Source organism: Calonectris borealis, chromosome 10 (genome assembly GCF_964195595.1).
Source record: "Calonectris borealis chromosome 10, bCalBor7.hap1.2, whole genome shotgun sequence".
NCBI lineage: Eukaryota > Metazoa > Chordata > Aves > Procellariiformes > Procellariidae > Calonectris > Calonectris borealis.
The window spans coordinates 23,846,138-23,864,380 of record NC_134321.1 but is presented as its reverse complement, the minus strand read 5'-3'; the positions used below and the strand labels follow the sequence as shown (position 1 = coordinate 23,864,380).

Sequence of the window (18,243 nt, the reverse complement as noted above, 5' to 3'; positions counted from 1 at the left end):
ATGTGCAACAGCCCTCGAGGAGCGGATGGACCAACATAGGGCCCCTCGGGGCTTTCTTACCGGGAGAGCTGTCGCACACAGAGGAAGCCCTCGCTAAAGCGCTGGAGGGAAAACCCACCATCCGCGCTTCCCGGGGAGAAGCGTTAAAATCCTCTCCCTCTCAACACTTCTACACCTTGCTGGCAATAGCAGCTGCGATCTAAGCCAAGGCCTCAGAACTAACGACAGAACTAACGTTTGGTCTAAAACGCCATGTGCTTACTGTTGTACCCCCCAAAACTGCCTTATCTGCACTAAGGAGCGGCCTTGGTTGTAAAAGTGTGGTTTGCTTCGGTGTCCTCCGAACGGCGGCCACAGCCTTAGCAGCACAGCTGGACTCTTAGGAGTGCTTCAGCCAGCCTTTCAACAGGCTGTTCAAGCAGTGGGGTGGCCACCACTTTGCTACTCCCAAGGCAGTAAAAGCCTCGCTCAGGGAGCCTCTTGACAGGAGGCTCAGCACCCAGATGGGGAGATACTTTGCAGCACCTCAACTGGTGATGGCCCATCAGTTAGGGCCCATCAAGGGCCCATTAATTAGCGAGGACCTTTGTTTGGCCTCCAGTACATTTGCTTGTCAGGCTTGTGTCCCTGGAGATGCTCTTGGTGGCTTCCCTCTTTTCCTGGGTATCCCATGTGAGGAGGTCCATGGCCAGAGCATCCCGCTGCAGCAAATGATCCCTCACCAGTCCGTGCGACGGGCCGGGTCGGGCTCCCGTCACTGCCGCCCGCACCGTGTGTCCGTCAGGATGGTGTCGCTGCCTGTTGCTGGCCATGGCCGTGGGCGCCCCCAGCCCCGCGGGGCCCCGCCGCTGGTCGGAGGAGCCCCGTGCCCGGCTCCTGCGGGCCGACACCGTGGGCACCCCCGGCTGCGCCCGGGCGCAGAGCTGAGCCAGCGCTGGTGCCCTTTGGGGTGTGCTGTAGGTACCACCCGGACGCTTGTGCCGCAGCTCTGTCCCTCTTTATTTTGAGAAAGGGCTGACCCCGAAGCTGTCGGTGGGGGTTCTGTCGGCGCAACCTCAACCCCTGCCCCAGCGGGGCCACCTCCAGCCCTTGCCGGAGGGCCTGGCCAGCCGGCTCGGGGGGCGTGGGGCCGTTTCGCTTGGGGCCGCACCTGGAGGGGACTGGGCTGGTGCCAGCGCTGCAGGGCAGGTGGGGGCAGGGGCTGATTCGGCTGGGCCTGGAGGGGACTGGACTGGTTCCAGTGTTGCTGGGCGGCCGGGGACGAGCTCAGGGGGTGCGGGGGCCATGGGGAGGTCAGGTGCGCCGGTTTTTTCAGGCACGAACGGCAGCTCCTGGCGTTGGGTGCCGCTCTCAGGGGTGCGGGGGCGGCTGGTCCGGCTGTCCGGGCGCGAGGGGTAGCCGCCGGTTTCCTGCTGGGCTCCCTCGGCTGCAGAGAGGCGCCTGTGGAGAGAGGAGGCTGCTGAGGCCCTCGGCTGCAGGTGGGGGACAGGGACTCTCCTCCCAGCACAGCCCGGAGCTGGCAAGGCTCACCACCACGGGCTGAGCTGCTGGCACACCGTGGCCAGGGGCACCCTGCACCCCCTGGCAGCGCCGAGCAGGGGGACTCCTGCGGGCAGGCTCACTGCTCAGGAGCGGGCGCTAGTGCGCGTCTGGCTTTCCGGGCAACCTCATTCCCCGCTCTTCCTCGTCCTGACCTGGCTTTGCCTGTGCCCGTCACTTGTCCAGGCAGGGCCAGTTTGAGCTAACGCTGGCTCCAGTCAGAGCGGGCTCCCGAGAAGCAGGCCCAGGAATTAAGAGGCCAATCAAAGCATCTGACAGCAGCAGAAACCTCAGCAGAGTTTTCTGGCCAGCCACTAACTCGCCACTCCACAGCAGCCTGACTAGAAATGCTTCGTGGCTACGAGCAGCCATCGAAGGAAGCAGTGGGGGGGAAATCAAAGACTCACTGTTTTCTCTTCCTCCGCCGATAGATGACGACACAGCACGACAGTATCGTAAGTGCCATGGAGATCACGGCTGCTGCTGTGCCTAACACGCAGTTCTTTCGCATATATTCGAGACCAAAACCGCTTGCGGGCCTCTGGGGATAGCAGTCCCTTGTGGTTGTCTCGCCGACCGGAGGAGCAGTTGCATCTGGAGGAGCAATTCGGGACGTTAGTCCGTCCTGTGCACCTCTGGTAAGCTTGCAGCACGTCTGACATGGCCAGGAAGTTCTCTGTTTCCCCCCAGCGCTGGTGCCTGCAGGCACGCTCCCACCCTTTGGGACAGCTTGTCCCACCGAACAAAAGTCAGGCAGCCAGAAGGGGAGCACGGTGGGGAGCGCAGCTGCTGGACCCGTCGCTCCCTCGAGGGACACAGACAAAAACCACCCCTGCGGCAGGGAGTGCCACCCCCAACTCTCCCTCCCCCCCGGCCAGCTCCCACACCCCGAGGGGACGGAGTGGGGCCCTCTCAGGAGACACCTGAGCCTTGCTCTCCCCTTCTGCCTTTTCTGCAGCACGGGCACCGCTTGCAGGTGCTCCCAGGCTTCGGGACGTGTCTCCCACTTAGGGACCCCAGCAAGACTGCTCAGTACCTGAGTCCGCTCGAAAAAAATCATGCACATTGCCGTGGTCTTCTCCGGAATTTGAGAGCACTGCCAAAAGAAGAGAGGACAGGAGAAGCCTCAGCACGGCTCAGGCACAGAGGATGCAGGAGGACGGGGAGGTTCCCTCTAAGCCCCTGCTGGATCGGGGAGTCAGGGCATGGCTCTGGACCTCAGCTGACGGGAGGGATCCCGCTCTGTGCTGCTCTTGTGCCTTGGGCCTCGAGGGACTCAGGGCGAGCTCTGGGATGCAGCTACAGCGGGAGGTGCATTCGTGCCAGAGTCACATTTCCCCTCATCTGCGGAACGTGGTCCAGATGCCTCGAACCCAAAACACTTTCAGCTTTGGCTGCTGACATGACATGCAAGAGCGGGCACTGGGGGAAGAGCCTGCTGACACACACTGATCCTGCTGGGTGACACCGCCTGACCACGGGACAGCACTTACCTGCCGTGCCGGTGGCTTGCATCGCCTCCGTTTCTTCGGCAGAGACTGGCAGTGAGCCACTGCTTCCTTCCGGAAACGCCTCTGTCTGCACAGCCTCTTGGTCCATCTCTTGAGAAAGCAAGCGGGACAGTTGGATCAGATCGAACCGTTCCCCATCAGGGAGACGGCATCTTCAGGAGGCAATACTTCCCAAAGACTTGGTAAGGTTTAGAAAAAACGCCTGGGCTTTTGGGGCTGCGCCTGGTCACCACTCCAAACAACAGCCTCGCCTGACCTGCTGGGAGACCAGGAAACTGCACGCGACCTTCTGGTTTGCAATGCACGCAGTGCATTTTTGGCCAACTGCAAGGTGATGCTAAATGCCTCCCCTCAAAGAGGAGGGGAAGAAGCTGCAGCCAGGCCAGCCGGGGAAACAGCCCTGCTGAGAAGGGCTCCTCCGCAAGGCCCTCGTGCCCTTCCCTGTAAGCACCAGCAACAGTCACATTCGTCCCATCCCAGCTCTCGGTCTGCAGACGGGAAATCGAGCACAAGCCAAAAAGCCTGCCGAATCAGCATCTCCGCCCGCCTGCCAGCACTAGGAGAGGGCAGCCAGCGCTGCCTGGGACCTCGCTCCCGCCTGGAACTGGCCCAGTGGGCAAGCAGTGCTGCGCGTGAGGTGAACACAAGTTCAGCACACGCCAGGCCCTCAAATCTGCCTACCGACGTCTGCACAAACCAGCTCTGAGCCGTACTGGTGAAACTGGGCAGCAGCTGCCCCTGGCACTCGGCGTGAACCACAACTGGCAGCAGAGGCCCTGCACCGTCTCTGTGGCTCGCCAGTGCCTGCAAGGCACGAACCCCAGCGTCGCTGCTGCGAGGCTCTGATCGATCCCTTCCCGCTGCGCAGGCTACAGCGTGTCCAGACGTGGATCTAAAACCTGCGGTTGCCGAGTCTCACGGCTAAGGCAGAGTGAAATATACCCACCGTATCCTCTCTCCACGTCCAACAGTATTTGCAATAGGACTTCAGATGTCTCCGGGGACTTTTTTCCTCCTTCAGCGTGGTACTGTGCTATTGAAGGACCTTAACAGAAAGTGTTTGGCTCAATTTCACATGAATAAAATACGGAAAACCAGTGCACAGCCTGTGAGGTCAGTAAAGACAGACTACTCACCCCTACGACGCCAGCCGGGCTGTAACGCAGGATCCGGCTGAGGAGCTGGAAGAGTCCTCCCGACGGGCCCATCTGTAACTAAACACCAGAGAAGCTTCTGTCACCTATTGTGATGCACATCGGCAGAACTGAATCGCAGAAGCGGTAAGGGCATCACGCAAGGAGCGGGCACACACGCAGAGGCGCCCGGCTGGCAGCTCTCAAAGGGAGGAAAAAGCCAGGACGTAGCCATGCCATCTCCCAGAGGCTCGGCCCTGGAACCGAGCTGGGAAGCTGGACCACCTTCGCCTGCGGGCACGTCTGCAAAGAAGCGCAGGACAGAACAGGTCCCTGACACGGCTCAAGATGCTTCTTCAGCTCGGAGTGGCAGTGAGTGCAATCCAAAGACGGGATTACGCCACGGCACTCGTCTCTCCCTTCCGCCCAGGAGCATGGTGCAAAGAGTTACCGCCTGCCTGCAGTGGCACCATGCTGGGACGAAACGAAGCACGTGCGGAGCTGCCGGGAGAAAGGACTCCCCGGAGCTCACACCAGCTCTAAACTCAACCCCAACGAGCCCGCTGGCTTGGCAGCCAGCACCGGGAGCAGCTCAGGCTCCGAGGGGCCAGCAAAGACAGCTTCGCAAGGCAAAGCGCCCCGAGGCACGTCACTGAGCCCGACCTGTTCCCTCTCTGCTCTTCTCCATATCTGCGCATCAGCCACAGGAAGAGCAACTTGCATTTCACACGGAAAGAAGATTAAAAGGTAAATGCTCCTTCCTCCCACTGACTTACCTGTGGGATTGCTCTCGGGCTCGAGGACAGGAACAGGCCAAGAAGTTGGGAAGCCGTCAACCGTGAGAGGATCTTAAGGAAAATTGCACGTGAATAAGCTCTTCCCACATTGTCAATGTTTTTTGTTTCAAGAAAAAGGACATTGAGAACTTACCTCCAGGATGCCCCAAGGGCTCCAAACCAACATCCAACCGAGAAGCTGGAAAACCATTGCCACCACCCTCATCTAAAAGCAAGCACAAATGGGAAACGTTTCCATTGCGTGTTGGGACCCACTTCTGCCTTAGTGACCTGCAGGCACTGGAATGGGTCAGGTAACAACGTGGGAGCCAGAGGTAGGTGGAGATTGCCAAAGCTGCAGAGGGGCCCGGTGACCCCTTGCCTGGCTCCTTGCAGCTCTCCAAACTCCTTCCAGGCCATGTGCAACAGCCCTCGAGGAGCGGATGGACCAACATAGGGCCCCTTGGGGCTTTCTTACCGGGAGAGCTGTCGCACACAGAGGAAGCCCTCGCTAAAGCGCTGGAGGGAAAAACCACCATCCACGCTTCTTGGGGAGAAGAGCCCGGGAAAGGCTGCACCAGCGCCGCCCACTTACCTGCTCCCCGCACTCGCCACGGAGCGGCCCCAGCAGCCCTGGCATGCAGGGCCACCAGGAGGAGGAGGACGAGGAAGAAGCGGCGGACAGGGGCCATGGTCCCCTGCGTTCGCACCACGCTGCTGCTGCTGCTGCTGCTGCTGCTGCTGCTGCTGCTGCTGCTGCTGCTGCTGTCGCCGCTGCTGCTGCTGCTGCTGCAGTCGGGGCCGGGGGCTGAGCAGTCGGTGCTTATGGCTGGTGCGGCATCACGGGGCTCTGTGACCTCACAGCCCCACTTGTGACCTCACAGCCGGGCCACGGCTGCTTGGGGACGGCTCTCGGGGTGCTCGTGGAGAGCCGCTGGAGCACAGCCAGGGGGCTGCCCCCCCGGGGAGGGGAGCACGTCCCGTCGGGCAGCTCCGTCCAAGGGCTGGGACACAGTCCCACACGGGGCTGAGCCCACAGCTCTGCCCTGTTTCTGGGCACTGTCACAGGGCAGCGAGGGGCTCACAGTGCCCCCAGACCAACAGGAAACCACAGCCAAGGGATTTCTGAGATCCTCGGGTCTGTTAGCAACAACTCGTGAGGCTGAAGAGTGATTTCAGTCTCGAGACAAGTGTAAGACGCCCTCCTGTAGGCAGCTTCCAGGCTGGAGCCCAGTTTGGCGCCTTGGGGGACCGCAGGGCTAACGAGTCTCTTTTGTTTTATGGGAAAGATGAAGCCTCTACTTTTCTGTTTCTTCTTCATGTGAAATTTAAGGGAATACTTCGCGTCAGGGACCTCAAAGAGCAAAGTCAATCAATAAAGCAGAAAAAATATTGTCTTAAATTATTTGACGTTCAAAAGGAAACCTCGAGAAGGCACACGGTGGGTATACGCTGCCTGACCAACGTAGTGGCCTTCTGTGATGGAGTGACTACATCAGTGAACAAGGGAAGAGCTATGGGTGTCATCTATCTGGACTTCTGCAAGGCCTTAAGACAGGGTCCCCCACAATCTCCTTCTCTCTAAATTGGAGAGTTACGGATCTGATGGATGGACTGTCCGTTGGGTGAGGAATTGGCTGGATTCAGGAGAGAGGTGAACCAAGATCCAGGGCTCCAGCCATTAAAGCCATCCTTCGGCTGCATTGCCTGGAAAAGGTCTCCGGTCTGTTCCGAGACCTCTTTCATGTTCTTTCGTGCTTCTTCTGTGGTGCTGGTTGTGTTGTGTATGGTGAGGCAGCATTCTCCATTGGTGAGATTTAACATTCTACATACCCTGTGCTCTTTTAACAATAACTTATCTGAAGCTAATGGATTTTGCAGAGTTATCGATTTTTTTGCTGACTTCAGACATCTTTTGATCAAAGTACTTGGATTATAACTTGGATTATTATGCAGTATCTCAAATACTACAACAGTTAAAGTAATAAGAAAACCACTTTTCGGTACATTATCGCATTTACGCTCAAGATGAATAATTGAGGCCAGTTCATGTAAAATGCCTGCACAATGCCCATAGCAAATCACAACCAAAACTGTCACCACATCAACGGGTTTTTCCACTGCCCCCTGTGCAGGAGGGTAAGGAGGAGTGATCCTACGTTCCCTGTGGAAGCTGGGCAGATGCCACATCTCGTAGTTAGGAGGCTTTTGTTTTAATTTGAAGGGGCAGGTATGCCCCGTCTCTTCGCTGGAGGACAACAGCTCTCACAAGGAGTAACACGCCACGTCGTATTTGTAGTGAACGGAACACAGCTGGACTCTTAGGAGTGCTTCAGGCAGCCTTTCAACAGGCTGTTCAAGCAGTGGGGTGGCCACCACTTTGCTACTCCCAAGGCAGTAAAAGCCTCGCTCAGGGAGCCTCTTGAGAGGAGGCTCAGCACCCAGATGGGGAGATACTTTGCAGCACCTCAGTTGGTGATGGCCCATCAGTTAGGGCCCATCAAGGGCCCATTAATTAGCGAGGACCTTTGTTTGGCCTCCAGTACATTTGCTTGTCAGGCTTGTGTCCCTGGAGATGCTCCTGGTGGCTTCCCTCTTTTCCTGGGTATCCCATGTGAGGAGGTCCACGGCCAGAGGATCCTGCTGCAGTCCTTTCCACAGAACCGCCGCGCCACGCCGGTTGCCCGCTCTGGCCGGTAGCGCTGCCCAGGCTTTTTATCGGTGCGGGGGTGGCCCGCCGAGACCCGCCGCTCAGGCCGCGGGCCGGGCCGGCCCCGGAGCGGCTCCCTCTCAGCGACCGGCCTCTCGGTCCCGTTACACCGCGGTTAAACCTCGCGCCGTTGCCCTGGCAACGCCCAGGCCTCCCCGGCGTCTCTCGCGAGAGCTGTCGGCGCCCAGCCGGTCCCTCCGCTGCCCCGGCGTTTCCCGCCTCAGGAGACGCCGCCCTGCGCCGGGACCAGCCGCGCTCTACGCTGCGGGCCGGGCAGGCTCCTACCCGGGATCTCTGGTCCCTATAAGAGAAGGTCAAAAGGCTCCGGGAGGTGCCGGGAGGAGTCTCGAGTGGGTCCCGGAGGAGACAGCTTCCTCCAAGAGAGAAAAATCATCTCGGGCAGCCTTCTCGGAGGAGCCGGGGCCGGGTCGGGCTCCTGTCACTGCCGCCCGCACCGTGTGTCCCTCAGGATGGTGTCGCTGCCTGTTGCTGGCCATGGCCGTGGGCGCCCCCAGCCCCGCGGGGCCCCGCCGCGGTCGGAGGAGCCCCGTGCCCGGCTCCTGCGGGCCGACACCGTGGGCACCCCCGGCTGCGCCCGGGCGCGGAGCTCAGCCAGCGCTGGTGCCCCTCGGGGTGTGCTGTAGGTACCACCCGGACGCTTGTGCCGCAGCTCTGTCCCTCTTTATTTGGAGAAACGGCTGACCCCCCGGTGGGGGTTCTGTTGGCGCACCCCCAACCCCTGCCCCGGCGGGGCCGCCTATCAGCCCTTGCCGGAGGGCCTGGCCAGGGGGCTCGGGGGGCGCGGGGGCCGTTTCGGTTGGAGCCGCGCCTGGAGGGGACTGGGCTGGTGCCAGCGCTGCAGGGCAGGTGGGGGCAGGCTGGGGGGTGGCGGGGGCTGATTTGGCTGTGTCTGGGGGCGACTCGACTGGTTCCAGCGTTTCAGAGCGGCCGGGGACGGGCTCGGGGGGCGCGGAGGCCGTGGGGAGGGCGGGCGCGGCGGTTTTCCAGTCCGGAACGGCAGCTCCTGGTGTTGGGTCCCGCTCTCAGGGGTGCGGGGGCGGCTGGTCCGGCTGTCCGGGCGCGAGGGGTAGCCGCCGGTTTCCCGCTGGGCTCCCTCGGCTGCAGAGAGGCGCCTGTGGAGAGAGGAGGCTGCTGAGGCCCTCGGCTGCAGGTGGGGGACAGGGACTCTCCTCCCAGCACGGCCCGGCGCTGGCAAGGCTCACCACCACGGGCTGAGCTGCTGGCACACCGTGGCCAGGGGCACCCTGCACCCCCTGGCAGCGCCGAGCAGGGGGACTCCTGCGGGCAGGCTCACTGCTCAGGAGCGGGCGCTAGTGCGCGTCTGGCTTTCCGGGCAACCTCATTCCCCGCTCTTCCTCGTCCTGACCTGGCTTTGCCTGTGCCCGTCACTTGTCCAGGCAGGGCCAGTTTGAGCTAACGCTGGCTCCAGTCAGAGCGGGCTCCCGAGAAGCAGGCCCAGGAATTAAGAGGCCAATCAAAGCATCTGACAGCAGCAGAAACCTCAGCAGAGTTTTCTGGCCAGCCACTAACTCGCCACTCCACAGCAGCCTGACTAGAAATGCTTCGTGGCTACGAGCAGCCATCGAAGGAAGCAGTGGGGGGAAATCAAAGACTCACTGTTTTCTCTTCCTCCGCCGTTGGATGACGACACAGCACAACAGTATCATAAGTGGCAGGGAAATCACAGTTGCTGCTGTGCCTATCATACAGCGCCTTCGCACATCTTGGGGACAGAAACCACTTGCGGGCCTCTGGGGATGGCAGTCCCTTGTGGTTGTCTCGCCGACCGGAGGAGCAGTTGCATCTGGAGGAGCAATTCGGGACGTTAGTCCGTCCTGTGCACCTCTGGTAAGCTTGCAGCACGTCTGACATGGCCAGGAAGTTCTCTGTTTCCCCCCAGCGCTGGTGCCTGCAGGCACGCTCCCACCCTTTGGGACAGCTTGTCCCACCGAACAAAGGTCAGGCAGCCAGAAGGGGAGCACGGCGGGGAGCGCAGCTGCTGGACCCGTCGCTCCCTCGAGGGACACGGACAAAAACCACCCCAGTGGCAGGGAGTGCCACCCCCAACTCTCCCTCCCCCCCGGCCAGCTCCCACACCCCGAGGGGACGGAGTGGGGCCCTCTCAGGAGACACCTGAGCCTTGCTCTCCCCTTCTGCCTTTTCTGCAGCACGGGCACCGCTTGCAGGTGCTCCCAGGCTTTGGGACGCGTCTCCCACTTAGGGACCCCAGCAAGACTGCTCAGTACCTGAATCCGCTCGAAAAAATTTGTGTATGTGGCTGTGGTGGTCTTCTCCGGACTTTGAGAGCACTGCCAAAAGGAGAGAGGACAGGAGAAGCCTCAGCACGGCTCAGGCACAGAGGATGCAGGAGGACGGGGAGGTTCCCTCTAAGCCCCTGCTGGATCGGGGAGTCAGGGCATGGCTCTGGACCTCAGCTGACGGGAGGGATCCCGCTCTGTGCTGCTCTTGTGCCTTGGGCCTCGAGGGACTCAGGGTGAGCTCTGGGATGCAGCTACAGCGGGAGGTGCATTCGTGCCAGAGTCACATTTCCCCTCATCTGCGGAACGTGGTCCAGATGCCTCGAACCCAAAACACTTTCAGCTTTGGCTGCTGACATGACATGCAAGAGCGGGCACTGGGGGAAGAGCCTGCTGACACACACTGATCCTGCTGGGTGACACCGCCTGACCACAGGACAGCACTTACCTGCCGTGCCGGTGGCTTGCATCGCCTCCGTTTCTTCGGCAGAGACTGGCAGTGAGCCACTGCTTCCTTCCGGAAATGCCTCTGTCTGCACAGCCTCTTGGTCCATCTCTTGAGAAAGCAAGCGGGACAGTTGGATCAGATTGAACCGTTCCCCATCAGGGAGACGGCATCTTCAGGAGGCAATACTTCCCAAAGACTTGGTAAGGTTTAGAAAAAACGCCTGGGCTTTTGGGGCTGCGCCTGGTCACCACTCCAAACAACAGCCTCGCCTGACCTGCTGGGAGACCAGGAAACTGCACGCGACCTTCTGGTTTGCAATGCACGCAGTGCATTTTTGGCCAACTGCAAGGTGATGCTAAATGCCTCCCCTCAAAGAGGAGGGGAAGAAGCTGCAGCCAGGCCAGCCGGGGAAACAGCCCTGCTGAGAAGGGCTCCTCCGCAAGGCCCTCGTGCCCTTCCCTGTAAGCACCAGCAACAGTCACATTCGTCCCATCCCAGCTCTCGGTCTGCAGACGGGAAATCGAGCACAAGCCAAAAAGCCTGCCGAATCAGCATCTCCGCCCGCCTGCCAGCACTAGGAGAGGGCAGCCAGCGCTGCCTGGGACCTCGCTCCCGCCTGGAACTGGCCCAGTGGGCAAGCAGTGCTGCGCGTGAGGTGAACACAAGTTCAGCACACGCCAGGCCCTCAAATCTGCCTACCGACGTCTGCACAAACCAGCTCTGAGCCGTACTGGTGAAACTGGGCAGCAGCTGCCCCTGGCACTCGGCGTGAACCACAACTGGCAGCAGAGGCCCTGCACCGTCTCTGTGGCTCGCCAGTGCCTGCAAGGCACGAACCCCAGCGTCGCTGCTGCGAGGCTCTGATCGATCCCTTCCCGCTGCGCAGGCTACAGCGTGTCCAGACGTGGATCTAAAACCTGCGGTTGCCGAGTCTCACGGCTAAGGCAGAGTGAAATATACCCACCGTGTGCTCTCTCCAGTTCCTCCAGAATATTGCTTAGGACTTGAGATGGCTCCGGGGACTTTTTTCCTCCTTCAGCGTGGTACTGTGCTATTGAAGGACCTTAACAGAAAGTGTTTGGCTCAATTTCACAGGAATAAAATACGGAAAACCAGTGCACAGCCTGTGAGGTCAGTAAAGACAGACTACTCACCCCTGCGACGCCAGCCGGGCTGTAACGCAGGATCCGGCTGAGGAGCTGGAAGAGTCCTCCCGACGGGCCCATCTGTAACTAAACACCAGAGAAGCTTCTGTCACCTATTGTGATCCACATCGGCAGAACTGAATCGCAGAAGCGGTACGGGCATCACGCAAGGAGCGGGCACACACGCAGAGGCGCCCGGCTGGCAGCTCTCAAAGGGAGGAAAAAGCCAGGACGTACCCACGCCATCTCCCGGAGGCTCGGCCCTGGAACCCATCCGGGAAGCTGGACCACCTTCGCCTGCGGGCACGTCTGCAAAGAAGCGCAGGACGGAAGAGCTCCTGTGACACGGCTCAAGATACTTCTTCAGCTCGGAGTGGCAGTGAGTGCAATCCAAAGACGGGATTACGCCACGGCACTCGTCTCTCCCTTCCGCCCAGGAGCATGGTGCAAAGAGTTACCGCCTGCCTGCAGTGGCACCATGCTGGGACGAAACGAAGCACGCGCGGAGCTGCCGGGAGAAAGGACTCCCCGGAGCTCACACCAGCTCTAAACTCAACCCCAACGAGCCCGCTGGCTTGGCAGCCAGCACCGGGAGCAGCTCAGGCTCCGAGGGGCCAGCAAAGACAGCTTCGCAAGGCAAAGCGCCCCGAGGCACGTCACTGAGCCCGACCTGTTCCCTCTCTGCTCTTCTCCATATCTGCGCATCAGCCACAGGAAGAGGAACTTGCATTTCACACGGAACGAAGGTTAAAAGGTAAATGCTCCTTCCTCCCACTTACTTGTGGGATTGCTCTCGGGCTCGAGGACAGGAACAGGCCAAGAAGTTGGGAAAATTTTGACTATAAGAGGATCTTAAAGAAAATTGCACATGAATAAGCTCTTGCCACATTGTTAGTGTTTTTTGTTTCAAGAAAAAGGACATTGAGAACTTACCTCCAGGATGACCCAAGGGCTCCAAACCAGCATCCAGCCGAGAAGCTGGAAAACCATCGCCACCACCCTCATCTAGAAACAAGCACAGATGAGAAACGTTTCCATTGCGTGTTGGGACCCACTTCTGCCTTAGTGACCTGCAGGCACTGGAATGGGTCAGGTAACAACGTGGGAGCCAGAGGTAGGTGGAGATTGCCAAAGCTGCAGAGGGGCCCGGTGACCCCTTGGCTGGCTCCTTGCAGCTCTCCAAACTCCTTCCAGGCCATGTGCAACAGCCCTCGAGGAGCGGATGGACCAACATACGGCCCCTTGGGGCTTTCTGAAGGGATTGAGAGCAGCCCTGCCGGGAAGGACTTGGGAGTACTGGTGGACGAAAAGCTGGACATGAGATGAGACACGTCAATCCGAATGTTCTGCCTTTGTTTTTTCAGAGGAGAATCCTGTTCACCACTTCTGCAAAGAAGTACTGCAACAATTTGAGAAGTCAAATGACATCAAGCAAGATAATTTTGAAAATGCAGCCCCCCCCGTACTGCAGCAATAATGTGAACGCTAGCATTAGTGAAAATTTACAGATTTGCTCACAGGATAAATTAAAGCACTATCTCCTGACATTTAGCCTTACTTTCTTAGTCATATGTGCTGCCTATATATTCCATCAAACAACTGAAAGGCACTTTGAAAGGTAAACAGAATGAGAGGTATTTAGTATATATGCTTTGTTGCATGCTTCATTGTACCACCACAAATTAATAACTGTTGGGAAGCTGCTACTAGAAGAGTAGCCCAGGACAGAGTAATACAGGCTGTGAAACCCGGGTGGATTTAGAGGTGTCAGGGAAAAGGAGCCTGTGTACAGCGTGTGCTGTGAATCCTTCCTAGGACCCTGACAGCTTCAAGTTTATTCTCTATGAGAAATGTAATTCACATCCTAAGCACTAAATCTGAGCCGTAAACCACAACCACACACAGTTAATTCCATATAAACCTATGTACTAAGCTTAGGTTAATACTTACTTAAGGGAATTACAAAATAATTTATTTTAAAATGATAAATGCTAGGCTACAACACTTCATATATTTGGTAATCTGCCTGATATTTTTTCCCGAACAGTCAAAATATATTCATATGAGTGCACCTTTCAAATTTTTGACAGGTACAGAGCCTACCTACCACTTTTTTCCTTACATCGTTTCTCTACATTCCTTTGCTAATTAATACAAAAGCATTTCTGCTTTTCAGGGTAATGTCTGCTCAATCTCTGCACATTTTAACTTCGGAAAACTTAAAAAGTTATCAGCTTGTTTTCCTTTTGGCTCTTCTGGTAGTATCAGAACTACCTTTTTGGAAATCTAACAAACACAGGACATGTCAAATAGTACTCCTGGTACAATGTAAGAAGAGATCCATAGCATTCTGGGGGATTATTATGTTCCATGTGTAGAAGGCTTTCCTTTTAAAATACCATTTCAGATCAGGCCTGGGGGTGGTAGTGATCAAAGCCCTGACGCTGAAGGCTTATAGGATCAGCCCCGCATGCCCTCACTCAGTACCAAGCCTCCTCGTGCGAACACAGGCCTTGCTGATGAGGGTAACAGATGAGACTGGGGCCAAAAGCTGCTACTTCCCCACAGCTCCCTGGTACCCCACGTGAAAGCGGGATGACAGGCATACCGGTGGAATGCGAAAATCAATTCTAAAAAGAGCGGATATTGCATCCCCGACTTGTTTTGCACAAAACTGACCCCAAACTTGCTGTCCTGACCACTCTCAAGATGATTTTGAGAGAACATGCACCAGCAACTCTATTCTCAACCTGTCTGGTTGCACATGCTTAATGCAAGAAGTGGGAGACACAGTCCTCGTACCAAATTCCATTTGATGCTTTTAGTCTGGTTTCCAGGTATGTGTATGTGCCCATCCTTCTTCCCCTCATTCGTTTCGAACCCACCGACCACTTTCAAGCGAATTTAATTGAAAGTGCAAAGAAAGTTCCCACAAGCTTCGTGATGGTTTTTTATTAGCAGTCTCTGTGAAAAGAAGGTGCAACATAAGTTCAAACTTTTTTTTTTTAATTACAGTATTCACATGGGAATGGTGGAAAAATATGAATGCCCTAATTGTGAGAAAAGCTTTAGCTGTCACTTGCACATTAGTAGATAACAGAAAATCCAAACGCAAACAGAAAACAGGAATCTAGGTTTTACCACCTGCAGTGCTATGTGACCATGCGCTTCCATATTCACCAGGCTGAGACACTCCCTCCAGACCCAATGTTACCAGGTCTTTTCACACTTTTAAAATCTTTACTATTTTGACCATCTAATTTTGTATAATTTGTACAGGCACGTGTACTGACATTTTCACTGTTACCCAGAATGAACAGAACTGGGACCAACCAAGAATTTTATCACCCTTATCTCTTTCTTCTCACTTAGAGCCTGCCAAGGTGCTGCCCTAAGATGCTGTTCAGCTGCTGTTTAATTGTAATGAATGTTGTGTTCAGAAGGTGAGCTTCACATGGCTAATTCACAGCTTGTAATCACTTGCTGCTGCAGTTAAGCAATGCTTAGCAAGTCAAATGCTCAGAACAACTTCACTGTCATTTCTGATCTTTTACACTTGGTGCAACCAAAGCTCAAGTACGGTACGAGGAAATCCACAGCAGCCAGTGGCAACGTACCACCGGTTTATTGCACCTACCAGTTTGGGCCAGAACTCGGCTTTTCTACATCACCCCTTTTTTTCAAAGAACTTTGTCTGACAGATTTATCATAACAAGTGGTTTATACACGTGACTTATTTTCTTCTGTACTGATACCAACTGCATCTGCCCACCGTTTTTGTTTTCAGCGTTTTCTACACTGTGATCCATTCTTAGATGAGGAAAAGGATTTAGACTCTCCAATTCCTATCTGTCCTAAAGAAATAGAGAGTAAGGTGAGCAGAAGTATTTGGCGCTACTTTGCAAGACCGAAGACTCTCCCTAGGATATTACATTTCAAGACACGTCGTTTCAACGTCCCTTGATCTGCTTTTAAAATAATTAGTGCTATCGAAACATCCACAACTATGTGCCTTCCAGTAAAAGAGATGGGCTGGCATTTCTTATTAAAATACAAGACTTAAGGTAGGCAAAAAGTGATAAAACAATTCACTTTCCGAAGAAAAATTTGTCATGCCAACAACTGTCTGGTGCCTGATTGGACACACTGTGGAACTGTTCTCTTCTCTAAGCCAAAACCAATGTCACTTCCCAATTATAGGTATAATGAGCAACGGCCACCAGTGAATCAGCGTGCATCTGGCAAAGCGCAGGCCCAAAAGAACACCGTCACTCAGCAAGTATTTCCTGCCTTGAAAATAAATGTGTCATCTACAGAATGCTTCATTTTTGAAAAATGCTTCTGTATCCCTCCTCATTTATCTGATAGCTGGGACTGACTTCCTTATTACAGCACTCTGCTCCTCCGGCAAATCCAGCCCTCCAGCAATCCTCACTATAGACAGCATTTACATATACCTCTTACAACCTTCCTGAGTATGACTCCTGAAAAATAACATTTAGTAACTAGTAAATTCTGTCTATGTGCTAGCAAGAATTATCACAGTGCCTAAGCAAAATACAATGGTAAGATGGTATTTCACTGCTGAACGTGTTACTTGGACAGACATCTTTCTAGGTATTCACACCCCATCTTGTGACCTACAGTGGAAGTGCAGGAGCTACCAAAGCGCTTCTCAGCTGTACCCGGCAGACACCTGACAAAAGTTTCTCACCCTGACACGGGCTGTAGCTTCTGTATTCATCAGAAAATAAGTCAAATTACACCTGAAAGTAAAGATTAAAAAGTAATTTAGCACCCGGCCGAATTTATTTGACGAAGTTTCACCTGCACATGAAATGAAAACTGCATTTGGGTTCACCTTTTAGCTGTTGAGGCATCATGATTTAGTTTGTCTGACATGCAAAATGTCTGCCTTACCCAGACAGGTGTCGGGTCACTGTTTAATTTGTTCTTTGCTCTCATCACCAAAAACAAGGCTCCACATTCCCTTCTCACATTTGTGATAAAAATCATTATTTGCGAAGTAAGACAGGACACCACACACATAAGAACTTCATCATTCAAACTCCATAAACTTTTACAAAATTGTTAAGAACTCACAATAGTTTCATTATTTCTAAAATTTCTCAGAAGAAGAAAACAGAAAAGCTTACTTACAAAGAAGGACTGACAAGAATACTCTGTACATTCACACATTCTTTAAGGTATTTCTATCTCAATGATCTTGTGAAAATTAAGAGACACTAAAAACAGGTCTGCGTTTGAAGTTTGTTTTTAAACACAGCATTTCCCTCCCTGAACTTGCATTAGTCCTAATGACTCTGATGTTGCAGACACACTAACAAGCTGAAGGACCACTTCTCCTCCTCTGAAAGACTTTGATGTGCCTTATAGCCCCTGTGCATCCTCAAAACATTAAAAAAATCAATCAGGAATATAACCAAAAAAGGTATTTTGATCAAGTAACAACACACTAACATAACACTTCCAAGTCAGATTGCTTTTGAAGTAGGACAAGATAAAACCCAACTGCTGAGGCAGGGAGTAAAGTACAGACGGACTTTGCCAAAAATACACAATTCACAATAGAGCATCAACAGTGAGCTAGAGGTTTATCTCACCCAGCTGCAAAGGCCAGTAACTTGAAAACAGGAATCACTTACAGGGGTGGCTAGTAGAAAAGAGACTCTTCTTCACAGCAAGGAACAGTACAAACTCATCACTTCAAGAGCTCATTGGGATTGCACGGAAGGAAAAAGGAAGAAACAACTTTTCAGTGGTTGCTCCCCAATTAAACAAAATTATCATCCATCAGAGAATGCTATCAGCAAAGGAATTAAAACTCCAGCTGTGTTGCTCATTTAACCGTAATTGACTACAAAAATACAATGAAAACAAAAGCTGTCCATACCAAGGAGAAAAGCCACTCTTGCAATGCTGAGAGGCCAACAAGAGCTCTGGAGAGAAACTGCAAGTACATATAGCACATTTATCTGGAACCATTATTCCTCACCCCCTCAGGGGAGCTCGCTGAAGACCTTGCAGTTGACCATGCTGGTTAACCTATGCTGGCTACAGTTGGCATTTGCAATTTACCTGGTGTTGCGCTACTTGGCACCACACGATAGTCCGGATGGCCGCTGTTTGGAAAGATGTACGCATTGTCACTAGTTTCAAATCTTTTGACCAATTTCCAGTCTAAGCAGCTTATGAGAAACAACATGGAAGCTGCCAGAAGGGCAATGGCGATGGGCCAAGGGGATCTAAAGTCAGGTAACCGTGCTAACGACAACCAGGGCTAACGGCTGTACTAGAAACCCGAGCCACCGCTGGCCCTAAGGCTACAAACCAAAGCCCGAGCGACGGCGGGCTGGAGAACACACAGGCCGGCCTGGCAACGCAAGGCCACCCGGGCCGGGCCGCGCAGCGCCTTCCTGAGGGGGAAAGGCCAGGCCGCGGGCCTCTGGGCAGCTGCTGCACCCGCACCGCCGCGGAGAGGCGGCGCCGCCGAGGCGGGGGAAGGAGGACGGGGAGCGGCCCCGGCGCGGGGAGGGACGGGAGGGGCCGCGCTCCCTCAGCCCCACCGAGTGCGCAAGCGGCGGGGCGGCCGCCGGGGGCGCCATTTCAGGACTGGCCACCCAAGACGCCTGAAATAAATGGCGGAGGGGGCGGCGACCTTTTCCCCGCTATCCAGTGAGG

The 18,243-nt window shown here is 55.1% G+C and overlaps 2 protein-coding genes across 5 annotated transcripts; both read right to left on the bottom strand.

Annotated features, from left to right (window-relative positions):
* Nucleotides 1–569: 569 nt before the first annotated feature.
* LOC142086040 (uncharacterized) lies at nucleotides 570–6,586 on the bottom strand. The gene is made up of 9 exons (XM_075158501.1): nucleotides 5,555–6,586; nucleotides 5,114–5,185; nucleotides 4,960–5,031; nucleotides 4,187–4,264; nucleotides 3,997–4,095; nucleotides 3,033–3,140; nucleotides 2,576–2,635; nucleotides 1,324–1,426; nucleotides 570–996 (listed from the first exon to the last, which is right to left on the bottom strand). Exons 1-9 carry the CDS (start codon nucleotides 5,649–5,651, stop codon nucleotides 570–572), a joined length of 1,116 nt encoding a protein of 371 aa, XP_075014602.1. The 5' UTR covers nucleotides 5,652–6,586.
* A 1,746-nt stretch (nucleotides 6,587–8,332) lies between these two features.
* LOC142086400 (uncharacterized) lies at nucleotides 8,333–18,207 on the bottom strand. Of its 4 annotated transcripts, XM_075159436.1 has the most exons (11): nucleotides 17,208–17,721; nucleotides 14,344–14,505; nucleotides 12,475–12,546; nucleotides 12,321–12,392; nucleotides 11,779–11,850; nucleotides 11,551–11,628; nucleotides 11,361–11,459; nucleotides 10,397–10,504; nucleotides 9,937–9,999; nucleotides 9,308–9,494; nucleotides 8,333–8,802 (listed from the first exon to the last, which is right to left on the bottom strand). In XM_075159436.1, the coding sequence occupies exons 2-11, from the start codon at nucleotides 14,351–14,353 to the stop codon at nucleotides 8,430–8,432; spliced, it is 1,134 nt and encodes a 377-aa protein (XP_075015537.1). In that variant the 5' UTR covers nucleotides 14,354–14,505; nucleotides 17,208–17,721; the 3' UTR covers nucleotides 8,333–8,429. The 4 variants fall into 4 exon arrangements, 3 of the variants coding, with proteins under 3 accessions (XP_075015537.1, XP_075015536.1, XP_075015538.1); XM_075159435.1 differs by lacking the exon at nucleotides 14,344–14,505 and having other exon boundaries at nucleotides 17,641–18,207; XM_075159437.1 differs by lacking the exons at nucleotides 11,779–11,850; nucleotides 12,321–12,392; nucleotides 14,344–14,505 and having other exon boundaries at nucleotides 17,641–18,207.
* Between the last annotated feature and the right edge of the window lie 36 nt (nucleotides 18,208–18,243).